Raw genomic sequence first — 13,104 nt, 5'->3', positions numbered from 1 at the left:
AGGCCGCGTTGCGCGGGGCGGTGGCGGGCCCGGCCTGGCCCCCCGGGCAGCCACCAGGTATACCCCGGAGCGGCCTGGGGCGGGGGGCAGCGGTGACGGCGTGGCCTCTCTTCGCTCCGCAGCCTGCTACCGGTTCTCGGTGCTCTTCTTCAACTGCCTCCTGACCTTCGGCTCTTACTTCTGCTTCGACATCCCCAGCGTCCTGCAGGAGCAGTTTCAGGGGGTGAGTGCCGCAGGTTTGCCAGCGGCGGGTTGGTTCGCGCGAGGCCACCGTGCTCTGCGGCTGCCGGGCCGCGGGCGCAGGCGAGCGAGGAGCGGCCGCGCAGAGGCTCGGGCCGGCCCGAAATCCCGGCGTCGTTCGGGTCGCGGCTCTGCGTGAGGCGAAGGCGCCGGGGCGTCGACGGCCGCTCCCGAAACCGGGCGGGAGGGCGAGACGACGAACTCCAGAAGGTTTTACCTGAATCGCTGGCTACGTGCAGGTCCAACCTGAATGAAATCCTTCTCTGAAGCTCTTTTGTGTGTCATTATTGCAGGTTGTTTAATAGGTTAATTAATTATCTAATTAATTAACAAGCTAATTTAATAGGARATTAAAGGTGATTTTCCTTAGGCATATAATCTGCTGGCTAAGATTCACTGTCCTAGGTGCTCTTTTCTTCAACACTAAGGGCAGGGTTATATTCAGCTTTTTTTATATATRTGTATTTTTTWAATTGTAGTTAATCTGCAGCTGTTCAGACAGTGAGTTTCAGGCAAAATGGAACGCAGTTTGTCACTGCTTTTCAAGGAAAGTGCTGGATTAAAAAGAAAAAATTAGGTCAGTATTCCTTCCTCAGTCTTCCACACCTTCCATAGGACTCTGGGAGAATAGCCTATTACTTATGTATGCAGCAAAGGAGAGGTTTTTATATATATATATATATATATATATATATATATATATATATATACACATAAAATATACATGTGTGTGTGTATATATATATATATGTATACAAATGTTTGTGCATGTGTATATACCCACATGCATATATAGATGTGTGTGTGTGTATATATATATATATTTATTATTATTTTACCTAGGCAACTTTTTAGGGTGGTAAAAGCAAACGACTTTTTTCTGTTTTAGGTGCTGTGCAGACAGTGTTTTGCTCTGGTAATGCTCTCATTATATTTTTGACTCCAGGGAATGTAGCCTGTACTAGCCTTACCTGAGCGGTGCAACGGCGGTGTGAGCACCTGAGACCGGTGCTCTCTGTGAGAACAGTTTGTTCTAGAGAACTGCTCCCCTGCAGCCTTGGAAATGGCTACTACAGCAGATCTGAGCAGTTAGTAATCCTGGTGGCTGTAAAAATCGTGCAATGCTAGTCATACTGTTGCTGTGACTAGGATGCTGCATGCCTGCCGGACAGTTCTTCAGAGCAGTACACGTGTGCTTACTGGTGTGGGAGGCCTGGCCTTCCTCTCCGAAGAGGGGTMGGTCTTTAGCGGTTGAGAAATCTGGTTCTTGCTTTCCCCGTCATATCAGGTAGCGTTGAGGAAGCATTGCTTTTCAGTAGCAGAAAGAACCCTATTAAATCACGCTAGGTCTGCCTGTTTCCTGCTGTTCAGCAAAAGCTTTGTGGCTGTGAACTGAAATGGAGTACTGTTAAATTTTACGTTTACGCACTTCTTAAAACTTTAGAATATGAGGAATCAGCAAGCTAAACTAGAGCCAGAAAAATAACAGATCAAATAAATGTCATGGTATAAAAGTGTTGAGCCCTTACAGCTACCACCACAGTAAAGGAAAGGGAAGATACACAGCTGGTTAGCCATTTCTCTGTTGTTACGGTTGGCTTCCTGGGAGAAGAGACAAGCCCTCTAATTCATGATTGTGGAGGTAGGAACTGAATAGGAGAAATAAAAGTTTAGTAGGAAAGAACTTCCTTCATCTTTAAAGGGGGCCTGGGAATGTTGAGTTTTCCTCCGTAGCTCCTGTTTGCTTGCTAACAGAGATTCTTGGACTTGTTATGCAGAATTTGACCTGCCCCAATGGAACCCATCATAACAGCACTGGGCGTAATAGCACACTGGATTGTGTTGAAGGCTTGGGAATGACCCCTGCACAATACAACTTACTCTACGCTATCTACGCTTGGACGTAGGTCACTTCTCTCCTCCTTTGTAGGAGTGAGGTAGTTGGCTCATTGTCTCCTAGAACCAAACCTCAAATGTTTCTGTTCTTGTTTTCTCCTAGAAATGCAGCAGTGGTGATTCTGGCTGGATTCCTGATCGATAAACTAGGAAATCGCTGTAAGTTCTGAGGATGGATTAATTTATTCTTGTACTGAAATGATATTTCAAGCCGTTGTTTTAGTGCAAAGGAATGATTATTTTAGTGAGATCTTATGGCAGTGAGAGAGGAGGTGCAGCTTTGTGTGGTGGGGCCTTGGGCTTTAGTTAGTTTAGGATTTGCTCTGTGAATGCAACCGAGACCTTTTCATCCTTTGACCACTGACTTACCTGAATTTACACAGCGGTGCAATAAACATGCTTTTCTCTGGCACAGATATGACAGGGAATAAATAGTGTTGCCTGTTTGTGATGGGACAAACTGATACCATTCTAGAGCCTGCTCTGACATTGTTTTGATTTGTGGTATAATCTAAGGCTCAGCAATCCTAACGAGTGCAATTATGCTCTGTCTGTGTCACAGGAAAGAATCTTAAAGCTAAGGAGATGGAGGAACAGGGAGAGAAATGATTTGCTACAGGCCATAGTCCATAGCTCAGGGTAGGAACTGCAACTCTAGAGCCTTCTCCTGACACTTCTGCTTCTCTGAGCTTCCCCCTTGGTAATATCTTAGTCATTCTGAGTATTCCCACGAATCCTTTAAAAATTTGAAATAATGAGTAAACTGATGGAAGCTTTCAGGTGTAGCTCCTATGTTGAGGCTGATCTTTTTTGACAAAAAAATGCTTTTGTCCTGATTTCAGCATGCCTGTTGAGGTTTGTGTATTTTTTTCCTGTTTTTCCCTAGTTGGTGTCTTTGTTTTCTCCCTTCTGACTGTGCTGGGATCATCAATCTTTGCTCTGGGCTCTCATTTCAAGGGGTCGCCGTATCTCCTGCCATTGATGCTGACAGGAAGACTGCTGTTTGGCTCTGGAAATGGGTCACTTACTAGTAAGGAATTCACATTTTGTTTATGCCTTATCAGAGAGTCATGACACATCTGTATTTTGCCTCCTAGACATTTGTCCCAGTGATGAGCTTCACCTGCTCTGCACTAGGAACCTATGTTGTTAACAGAAGAATGCTGCCCCTTGAAGGGCCCTGAAATGTTTAAGTCTTTCACTCTAACAAGTTTGTCCTCCCAAGAATAGAAGCTGTCATACCAAAGCTATGCATTTGAGAGTATTATTTTTGTCTTGCCTTATTTGAGAGAAAAGTTCACCTCCAATGTCCCAGCATGCTTAAATAATCTTAACCTGCCGAGTTGAGAAGCAGTATCTCCGCTTGTGATGCTCAGAGATCTCTTCTACCATTTCTCACTCTGGCTTGAGAAACTATGTTCACTGCTTCTGTGTAATGCTCTTGACTAGGTCTGTGTGTTCAAGAGAATTTTTTTCCTCTCCAAGTTGTGCAGAATCGTATCACAGCCTTCTGGTTCAAAGGGAAGGAGCTGGCACTGGCATTTGGACTGACCCTCTCATTCTCCCGCCTTGGAAGTGTCCTCAACTTCTTCTTCACCCAGCAGTTTGAGACACGCTTTGGAATACAGTGGACGCTCTGGGGTGGTGAGTTTCTTTGGGCCTTTGGCTTTCTGTCCTCTAGGCCTGAGACTAGACTGTTCAGTCCAGCTAGTCCAGAACTTCATTATCCAGAGACAGTGAAGATAGCAGTAGGAGGCACATTGTTTTCTAGCCTGTTTTCCCTGCCACTTTCCATTACTCATTTGAATATGCAGTGGAATGGTGCTTTCTTCATTGCTGCCTGAAAATCCTCTCTGCAGCTGTAGTGTTTGCCTTACAGCTTTGTTTGCAGCATTCCTATAATATTTTGACATCTGCAGTCAAGAATAACCTGTACTTAGTGTATATTTGCTCCCACTGAGTGAATGGAAACATGACAGCGAAACAAGAGCGGAATCTAATGTGTTTGTTCTGTATTTTGGCCAGCAAAATACCACTGGTTCTGAAGTACTCTATATATTGGTCTCAGCATAAGTTGCTCTGCTCTACTTATTTCACCGCCCAAAGAGAAACTCTCTGTCAGGCATGACCTGCACATCCYATCTGGCATTGCAAGTATTTCCTAAGCCCAGAACTAACAAAGACAGCAGAGCAGCTTCAGTAGCCTGTGAAGGCATAAATACACCAGTCAAAGTGCATATGCATATTTTGGCTCTTTGGAAAACAAAGCAGAGTTCTTACATAAAGAGATTTTGTATGCAGCAGATGACTGTTGCCAAACTCACTTCTGGCATAATCTGACTCCCTTCTTTGGAGCTGCGCTTGCTAATGGGTCAGATGTTGCTGTTGGTCAAATAAATAGCTTCCAGTGCTAGCCCATAGGTGATAACCTCTCCTGCTCATGKGACCATCAAAGTTTCTCCATTACCTTTGATTATTTTAACCTTGGGTTTGTTATGCACAGACCTTCTGCTGTTTAGAAAGAAGGCCATAGCCCAGCAAAGTGGCTGTCCTTAGAGGTGAATAGGGCTCCAGCTTCACAGCCCCCAGGCAGTTCWGTCCTGTGGTTCCAGCATATGGTCTGCTGTGTTTAGAACAAAGATGAGCTTGCATCATCTGAATGATTGATGTAAGTGTACATTCAAATTCAAGTCTTGCAGGCTTTATTTTTTTAAGCAAATGAAGCTACAAAGCAGAATAAGTTAATACCTCTAAGGCAGGATAACCGTGACTGGCAGAGGGCAATAGAAATTTAGTGGACAAAGAACCTGAGGACTGTGTCCGACAGTTGTTAAGAGGTAAATGGTTCCACTATACGCCTGYGATAGGGAAGGCTGTTAACATTAAAAGCAGCCAGGAACATGAGTCATAGAGAATTCTGTACCTTACATGCAATTSGTTCTGTCATTCAGCTCTCTCCTGTCTGAGGAATTTCTACAATCTGTTTGTGTGTTTTCCAGGTACTCTGCTGTGTGTGCTTGGTTTTGTTTCAGCCATCACAGTCAGTGTGCTAGATAAAGTGGGCATGAAGCAGCTTGGCTTGGAYGGGGTTATCCAGCAGGAATCCAAAAAAGTGGTATGTGGTGCACAGAGAGCTTTTCCCTCCCAGTCTTTGAAGGCTGAGGTGGGTGACTATCAAGTACATAGTAAGAGCTGTTCATGGCTGGAAGAAGGCATTAATGACGCTTCCTAAAATCTTGCGTAGTTGTTCTTCAGGTAAGTCTGAGGAACCACCAGGCAAATGTAAATTATTTTTGTTTACAGTGTATGTATTTCTGGCTTTCCAGAGAGCTGACTTAGCACTCACATGATGTTATTTCTTTGAGCCAGTTACTACTTGACTGTAGGTGGCTCAAGTGAGGATTTGTTTGTGGATAAAACTAGAGAGTAGAAAGCAGACTTTGGAACTCCTCGCGGGTTCATAGGAGCYGTGACAGAAAATAGTTAACCTGGTCAGTATTGGGCCATCCTCTGCCAGCCCTTATCTTCCATTCCTCTCTGCATTCTTCAGTCTAGGAATGAGCATTACAAGCAGCAGGTTGCAATTTTTATGGCACTTAAATCTATTAGACAGCTCTAATCTAATCTTAAATCTATTAGACAGTCTTTTCCCTGTATTTCACATAGGAGTTTGTAGTAGATTCTGAATAGAGCCTGCTCAGAATAGTCTCTTGCAGCCATAACCTTTAAAAAAATACTAAGAGGATTTTGTTGGCTTTGTTTTGTTTTGTTTTACTGAGTAGTGTTAAGGAAGGGATGCTCTGGAGTCACAGCATATGCCAATTTTCTCTTAGAGGTGCACAAGCAGCCTTTTAATCCCCTTTTACTTGCTATTTCTTCTTAAACCCTTGTGACCTTCGATAGCTTTTAGAAGGGGACATCTGTGTGACGTTGAAGACTATTTCCTGTTGAATGAGGGCACATCTTTTCTTTGCAGCGGATTCAAGACATCCGGCGTCTTCCCCTTCGCTACTGGCTCCTCGTCCTCACCATCATGTTTTTCTACAACGGAGTCTTCCCCTTTGTGGCAGATGCCAGGTACTGGCCCCGTAGTCATAGTCCAGCTGACTCATATAAGCCCATGAGTCTTGCAGGTCTTGATTTGTAGTTAAATGGGAAACATGCTTGCTCCTTCTGTTCTTGAAACACAGGGAAGCATGTCTTTAACACTTACCGAACAAGTATGAGGGTTCTTTGACCTTTCTTTCCCTTCAAAGACAATCTGAGATGAACAAGGCTTCTGAAGCAAAGCAAAAGTAACTTAAAAGGAAAAGCTGCATCCGATATTTAAAGCTGGAACACTGCTAAAGGAGAAACAAAAAGATTTGGGAGGAGGGGAGGAAATATATAGATCTTTTTAAACAATCTGTAGACATTTCACTTTTGCAATAATCCAACTAGTGGCTGCCTTTAGAGATGGTGGTGCTTTAGCTTCGCAGGCCCTGCAYAGTTCTGTCTGGAGTTCCTGGCTGTGATCTGCCATGTTAGGAACAAAGCTAAGCTTGCATCAGCCTGCATTTCTAAGTGAGGAAACCCTTGCATTCCAATGCAAGCCTTGCAGACTTCATTTTTGCAGTTTCATTTGCTTAATATAAAGAAGCAACCTGCCTGCCTGAATCGGGACTCCTGCTTCTGTCCTTGGCTCCGCCACAAACTATCATTTTGCTGCCTTCTTTGTGTTCGTRAAATGTGGGTGATGCAGCCTCTAGCACATAGTGATTGTGAACTTTAATACTAGCAAAAGTCCTGGAGTAAAAACATGAGAATTTTTTTTAGTAGCATTTCGTTAGTGATGTACATAAGCCACTAAGAAGTCTGGAGTGAAGAAGTGTTGTAACAAACATGCAGTTAGGCTCTTAATAGTAAAATAAAGCCATTAAACATGGCAGGGATCATCAAGGCTGTGATGAGATGGGCTTTCTGTGAGCTGCCTTATCCTTTCAACTGGAAATAGTGCCTGTCAGTCACACAATATCCTGATTTCTGCAATTCTGCCTCCATATGTTCTGTTGGGGAGCAAAAATCCAGGCACCAAGAACCACGTTTTATACATCTTTTCTGACAAATAATGCCATGCTGCTTTCCAGTGGGAAAAATGATCCCAAGGCCACTGATGTTTGGGGAATTGTCTGTTGGAGTCAATCTTCAGGGTACATGGTCTTGTTTTCCTACTTTGATGACAGCACATACTATAAAAGCTTATTATTACTAGTACAATTAGTAACCATATAAGTAACAACACTAGGTTTAAATAGGTATGAGATCTCTAAGTAAACCAGTGTCTCAACGCTGTTGAGTTGTGACTGTAAATTCTGCAAATAATTTGAGTAAATTTTTTATGCCATTTTTGTGTATCCCCAACAAAGGTGAAAAGCTGATGTCCTGACAATGAAAACAAAATTTAGTTTATGTAAGTTCTCTGTTTTAATTAGGTCTCCTTAAAGATGCCAAAGAGCAAAAGGGGGATTTCCTGGTACTTTGACAGGAGTAAATACTCCTGTATTTGACTTCTAAATATTTTCCTGCCCCTCAACATTCTCACTCCACTATTGAGAGAGCTTTCTGCCTCTTCAAAGAGAAATGTTAAAAACAAACAAACAAACAAACAAAAAAAACCAGTTTGTATGTTTTGGATGGGTGATTGCAAATTTCTCCTTGCGAGTTGTGCTGATGCAATTGCACATATGCACAATTTTAACCTGCAGTTTTACTCTGAACTTGCAAAGGAGTCTTGAAAGTGGTGATTTAAACTAACAACTTCTTTATGATATGCACCACTTACTTAAAAAGCAAACAAAAATCAGAGAACAAAAGATTGGACCTACAAACCAGACTGAACTTGTTTGCAAGTCCTCTCATTAAAACTCCTCCCTGTCCATATGTTTGTGCTCAGACTTACTTTCTGCCAGAATAACCAGATCAAGAATTCTAATTATATATCTTTTTTCCCCTTCATTTTATTTTTAGCAAGTTTATCCAGGATAAATATTCTGGTTACAGTCAGCAGGCAGCCGCTTATATTGCTGGGGCAGTGTACGACAGCTCCCTTGTTCTCTCTGCAGCAGTTGGCATATTAATCGTGAGTATCCAAAAACAGAAGTGCAAGAGCTCATTTGCTGAAAATCAAAATTGTGTTCGAGCTTTTTTTTTTCCTAATTTTCYGAAACGTCTTTGTTATAAACCCCGCTCCCAGAATTTAGCCTGTTGTTGCCAAACAAGCAAGGCTGTAATTCCTTGCAACCTGCGACATGCATTTCTGTCGGAATTAAATTACAAGAAATAAAGTTAACCTTTTTTTCCCTTCTATTTCCTAATTCTGCTGTGGTTGCAAACTGTATGGTCCCAAACCTTGGGAAATGGCTGCATGTTGTCAGAAGCTGGAGACTGGACTAGAAGGGGCTGTTACAAATCAGAATAAGCTTTGCAAGTAGATGGGAAAGAACAACTTGCACCTAATCAGTCCCTGTTTTTTCCCAACTCTTCATCTCCTTATTTCCCTAATTGCCAGGATACACTGGTGTCTTTTTCTCCCCGCTTTGAGAAAGTCTGGAATTTTRTATGAATGCTGGACACTGATTCTCTGACAAGTGTTTCGGTCTCAGTTCATGAGTATGCAAGAGGAATTAGGAATAGTCTGCCACAGTGGTAACAGCTAGGAAATGACATGTTACTGTTGCTTATACCAGCCCACTCTGATCAGCTGCTCGTGTCAAGGAGAGTGCTAGGATCCGTGGGAAGCCAGGGAACCCTTATAATAGGCCTCTGTTTCCTTTMCCAGGACTACGTTGGACTGAGAGGCATCTTTGCTGTTGGCTGTGCTGCATTTACTCTGCCAGTCTTCGCTCTCCTGGCATTTACGTTTGTCCCTCCGCTGGTGTCTACCATCTGGTTGGGGATTACTTACTCTTTTGCTGCTGTAAGTAAGTTCACAAACCCCACTGCTTTAGTTGTGCTTCCTGGCTGTGCCCTTTCTGCAGCCTGACTGGCATTATTACTGCTATCCAGTCCTGTTTAGCAGATGTTACCGCTGCAGTTTGAAGTCTTTGGTTCCGCAAACCTGAAGAATTGGTTACTAATTGGTAACCCTCAAAGAATCAATATGGAGTAAAATGCAGAACAGAGCAAGGAACCATTTGATATATTGTGAAGCATTAAACTTTTTCCTAGTGTTTTTTTCACCTTGAATGTACAAACTAAATCTCCTTCCAGTCTAGTGAGCTACGCCATCAGCTGTAACTCCCCTTGAGACATCGGAATGGTTCCAGTTTCAAACTGCATGCATAGTACTATCTTAACTGAAGCTGCTAGAAAAGGACAGGAAAGGGGCTAGAACCAGCTGATAGGCTGAGGAGGATAAATGTCAGACTTTTTCAGGAGGGACTGTGGATGTTTATTTAGTGGGAATAATTCTTTTTTAAACTGATGACTATGTARTGTCTTTAGATTAGGCTTGAGTTAATTCCTCCCTTTACATTACTCCTACCAGGCTAGTATGTGGCCATCCATACCTCTTGTGGTGCCCCAGGCAACTTTAGGGACTGCTATGGGGCTTGCAACTTCTGTGCAGATGATTGGAATTGGCCTTTCAAATCTGATCGTTGGACACATTCTAGGAACAAAGTCCAGGTGAGAATGCYTTTTCTTCCCCGCTTTTTGTCTAAGCAGAGACCGTTCACAGTGCTTCAGTGGAGTGGTGTGAACTGTAAACAGTCTCTTTGCAACCTGATACTGCAAGTGATGCCTTAAGTGTCATGAAGTGACTCATCGTTCTAGCCCCTTTTTGGTCTTTTTTAGTGAATTAAAGATTCCACTGTGGCGCTGGCAACAGATGATGATCTTTATGTTGGCGAACACTATTGCGTGTATTGTTGCTTCTGTTAGCCTCAATGTGGTGGACAAGAAACAGGTGAGTGTGATCAAAGCTAAAGAACAGACTTTCATCATGAAGTCTACCTGACTTGATTGGATTSATGTAATTAATATCTGTTAGATCTTTATAATTAATTCCTCTAACACAAACATAGAACTGCATTAAAAAATCTGCTAAAATACTGGTGCAGTGTGTACTCGTCCCTCCTGGAATCAAGCTATTGGCAGCTCTGTTCTTTCTGCAAGAAGGTGTAGTGATGTATGTGCACGTGAGGAATGGTGTCCTTTTAGTCACTGACAGCTTCTCTGCACTTCCAGGGAGGGACCCTGAACAGAACGAGAAAGGGGTCGCCTGTGGAGCAGGAGCACCGACACGGAGCAGATTCAGCACCGCTCCTTGATGACGACACAGGAAACAAAGGCTCCGTCAGCTGAACCGTTGCAGTGCGAGAACAGTGACAGCTGCCAGACACAGTATTGATCATTTCTACTTGAAAAGGAATTTTTAGCCTGTGTATTTTAAAGGTCTTTAATGAGAAATCTCGTTCCGTCATCCGTTAAGATCTGTGAAGGGAATTATCTACACAAAGGGAATGTTTTCCGTTGTTTGTGTCTGGAACACAAGTGGAACAGGTCTGCTACGCCTTCTCTGCCACAGACAGAAACCTGCATGGAGTGTTTTTTTTTAAAAACTATGCTATAGTAAGTAAAATCAGTCTAGCTGAAGCTTCTTCATAAGATGTTAGTCTCTTTAGCTTTTTTTTTTTTTTTTTTTTTTTTTTAAATCTTGCATTAAAACTCCCCATATGCGGTGCATCTGGCTGGACTGCTGCAGTTCCTCAGCCTCAAGAATCCTGTGCAGCAGCACTCTACTCCACATACCTTGACAGAGCTTCTGTTTCAGTAATTGCTCTAGATTAGCACACTTCTCCAAATTAGATATGCATACAACTAACACCATCCTTATCCTTCAGGCAGGAGTGGGAGATTGAGTTACTCAAATTATCAGTTTTTACGCTTGCAAGCGTATCTTAATTGCTAATTATCTTACTAGAAATGCTTCCATAAGCCATGTCTTCATTTGCCCCTAAAAACATGCACAGTTTTGATCTGAAATTGTCCTTTAAACCAGGTTACTCTTAGTCATGAATGCTAAGGCTTGTTTTACTGAGCCAATGCCTTTTTTGCTATGCAGTCTCACAAAGTGTTTACAAAAGCATGAAGGATACTTTAAGAATTAAGTAAACTTTAACATAGCCAGTACAAGGAGCGCTAAAGTGAATGACTTTGAGGAAATTACTACAAATTCCAAAGAGAYGCTCTGTTCAAGATGTTTAATATAAACGCTAATAACTTGAAAGCAATTTAGGTGCTGACAGCATCCAATAAAGTGATGTCTTAAGTGGTTATGACAGAAGACAAATCCATGTAGAAAATTTTGCTTTAAAATAATTTAGTTAAGACCTCACTATACGAACAAGTTGTCTTTTTCAAGTTCCTCTGTGAATTCATTTCACAGTACAGACAATTAAAGGTTTTCCCTTAAGAGTTCTGATGTGGCTGAAACTTTGGGTGAGGTGAGAAGCCAAAAAAAAATAGCTGTAAAAAACTCACTTCTCTCTCTCTTTTTTTTAAGTAAAAGTTTTCAACTTACCTTTACCTCAAAATAATAGGCCTCATATAGCCATTTATTCACTGATAAAGCAGTACTAGATAAGTACTTGTCCTTTTAATGTGCTACAACTAGAAAAACCTGGTATTGTTTAAAGCTTTCTGCAAGCTTGTATCATTTATCTGCTACTCAACTCCAGTGTTTTCACTAGACTGATAAATCAGGCTCTCCTGGACTGTGGCTCTGGCATTTCTCTGCGCTACCAGTCGCTCTGCTGTTCTTCAGTGCTGCAGACCTGCTGGGTTTTTTCCTAGCCGCTTTTTTCCTAGCTGTTTTTTTCCTAGCTGGTTTCTTTCCTAGAAGAATTGCAGGCTGAACTTCCAGATCTGATTATGGAAGACCATCTACAGAGGAAAACAGGCATTTGAAAGGGCTGTTTTTTTGTGCCGGGTACTACCAACACCTGCTCTAAAAGCAATGCCTACTAGTGATGTCAGTCTGGTTGCCAGGGAGTCCTCTGCTTTGTGGGTTTGTATAGCACATCCTGCTCTGGTGCACTCAGTGGTGCTGGGATAGCCCCTAGAAGTCTTCTATTGTGTTTCGGGGAAAAACCCCATACCCTGCCATTCCTTGTTTGCCACCCCATGATTGCTTCCTAATTAGAGGAAACTTCGTGATTCTGTTTTGAAGAATTGTGATAATATGGCCCTTAAAGCCTGCCACTGGTTCACAGGGCTCCTGGAAACGTAGTGCTGGAAGCCTCACAGCCTGCTGGGTTTCACTGTGAAGCATTCCTGCATATTTATCACAGCCTGTTACAGAGACACAACTCCTTTTGACCACAAAGGTTTTGGAGATACCGGTGTATCACAATCCAGGCATGCATTTTATAAACTCTTCCATGTAATCTAAAGATGGGGAAAATTCTAGTGGGCCTCAAATCTGTTCCTCCAAGATCATTTGGGGGTTAGGCAGATTAAAGGAGCAGCGCTAGAGCCTCTTACACAGAAGAGTTGTTCCTACAAACTGTTCACATCTTTAAGCTCAGACTAGTAAAGCTTGAAGCTGACATATCTATAATGAGAAGGCAGAGAATAAGGTTTCCTGCAACAGCACCTATTAATCTCTATTAAGGAATATCAAGGACTTCCTGCTATTCCTGTTTAACTACCTTTTTCATTAATTACTCCACTGATGACAAGAAAGCCAGCTTCACTTTTCCTGTCTTCCTGTTTCATACCTGCTGCTGGGATGTTAGAACTCACTGCTGAGAGACTTTCTAGAAAGCAATTGGGCAGTTGTCTGCTTTGAGCATGCCAGGAAAATTAAAGGGCGGCTTTCACAAAGGTCAAAAAGCTGAAAGAAATGGAAAGTAGCAATCGGTTAGTCACTGTTTAATTTCYGGGGTGCCACACCGATCATTCATACAGGTAATCGGAACGCACCCC

At 42.5% G+C, this 13,104-nt stretch overlaps 1 protein-coding gene across 1 annotated transcript; it reads left to right on the top strand.

Annotated features, from left to right (window-relative positions):
* Positions 1 to 55: 55 nt before the first annotated feature.
* On the top strand, positions 56 to 11,891 carry LOC146589781 (lysosomal dipeptide transporter MFSD1-like; the record flags this gene model as incomplete). Its single annotated transcript, XM_085315665.1, has 12 exons — positions 56 to 223; positions 2,019 to 2,143; positions 2,240 to 2,295; positions 3,023 to 3,166; positions 3,622 to 3,780; positions 5,136 to 5,251; positions 6,113 to 6,213; positions 8,143 to 8,254; positions 8,954 to 9,091; positions 9,662 to 9,801; positions 9,970 to 10,081; positions 10,363 to 11,891. Coding segments are annotated over 12 exons (1,488 nt in total), but the record flags the coding sequence as incomplete, so codon positions are not given.
* Positions 11,892 to 13,104: the final 1,213 nt, after the last annotated feature.

This window comes from Rhea americana, unplaced genomic scaffold (genome assembly GCF_003343005.1).
Source record: "Rhea americana isolate MKP2758 unplaced genomic scaffold, rheAme1 scaffold_433, whole genome shotgun sequence".
In the NCBI taxonomy this organism is placed as follows: domain Eukaryota; kingdom Metazoa; phylum Chordata; class Aves; order Rheiformes; family Rheidae; genus Rhea; species Rhea americana.
Note: the sequence above shows the minus strand (reverse complement) of the source record. Positions and strands in the feature narration are given on the sequence as shown.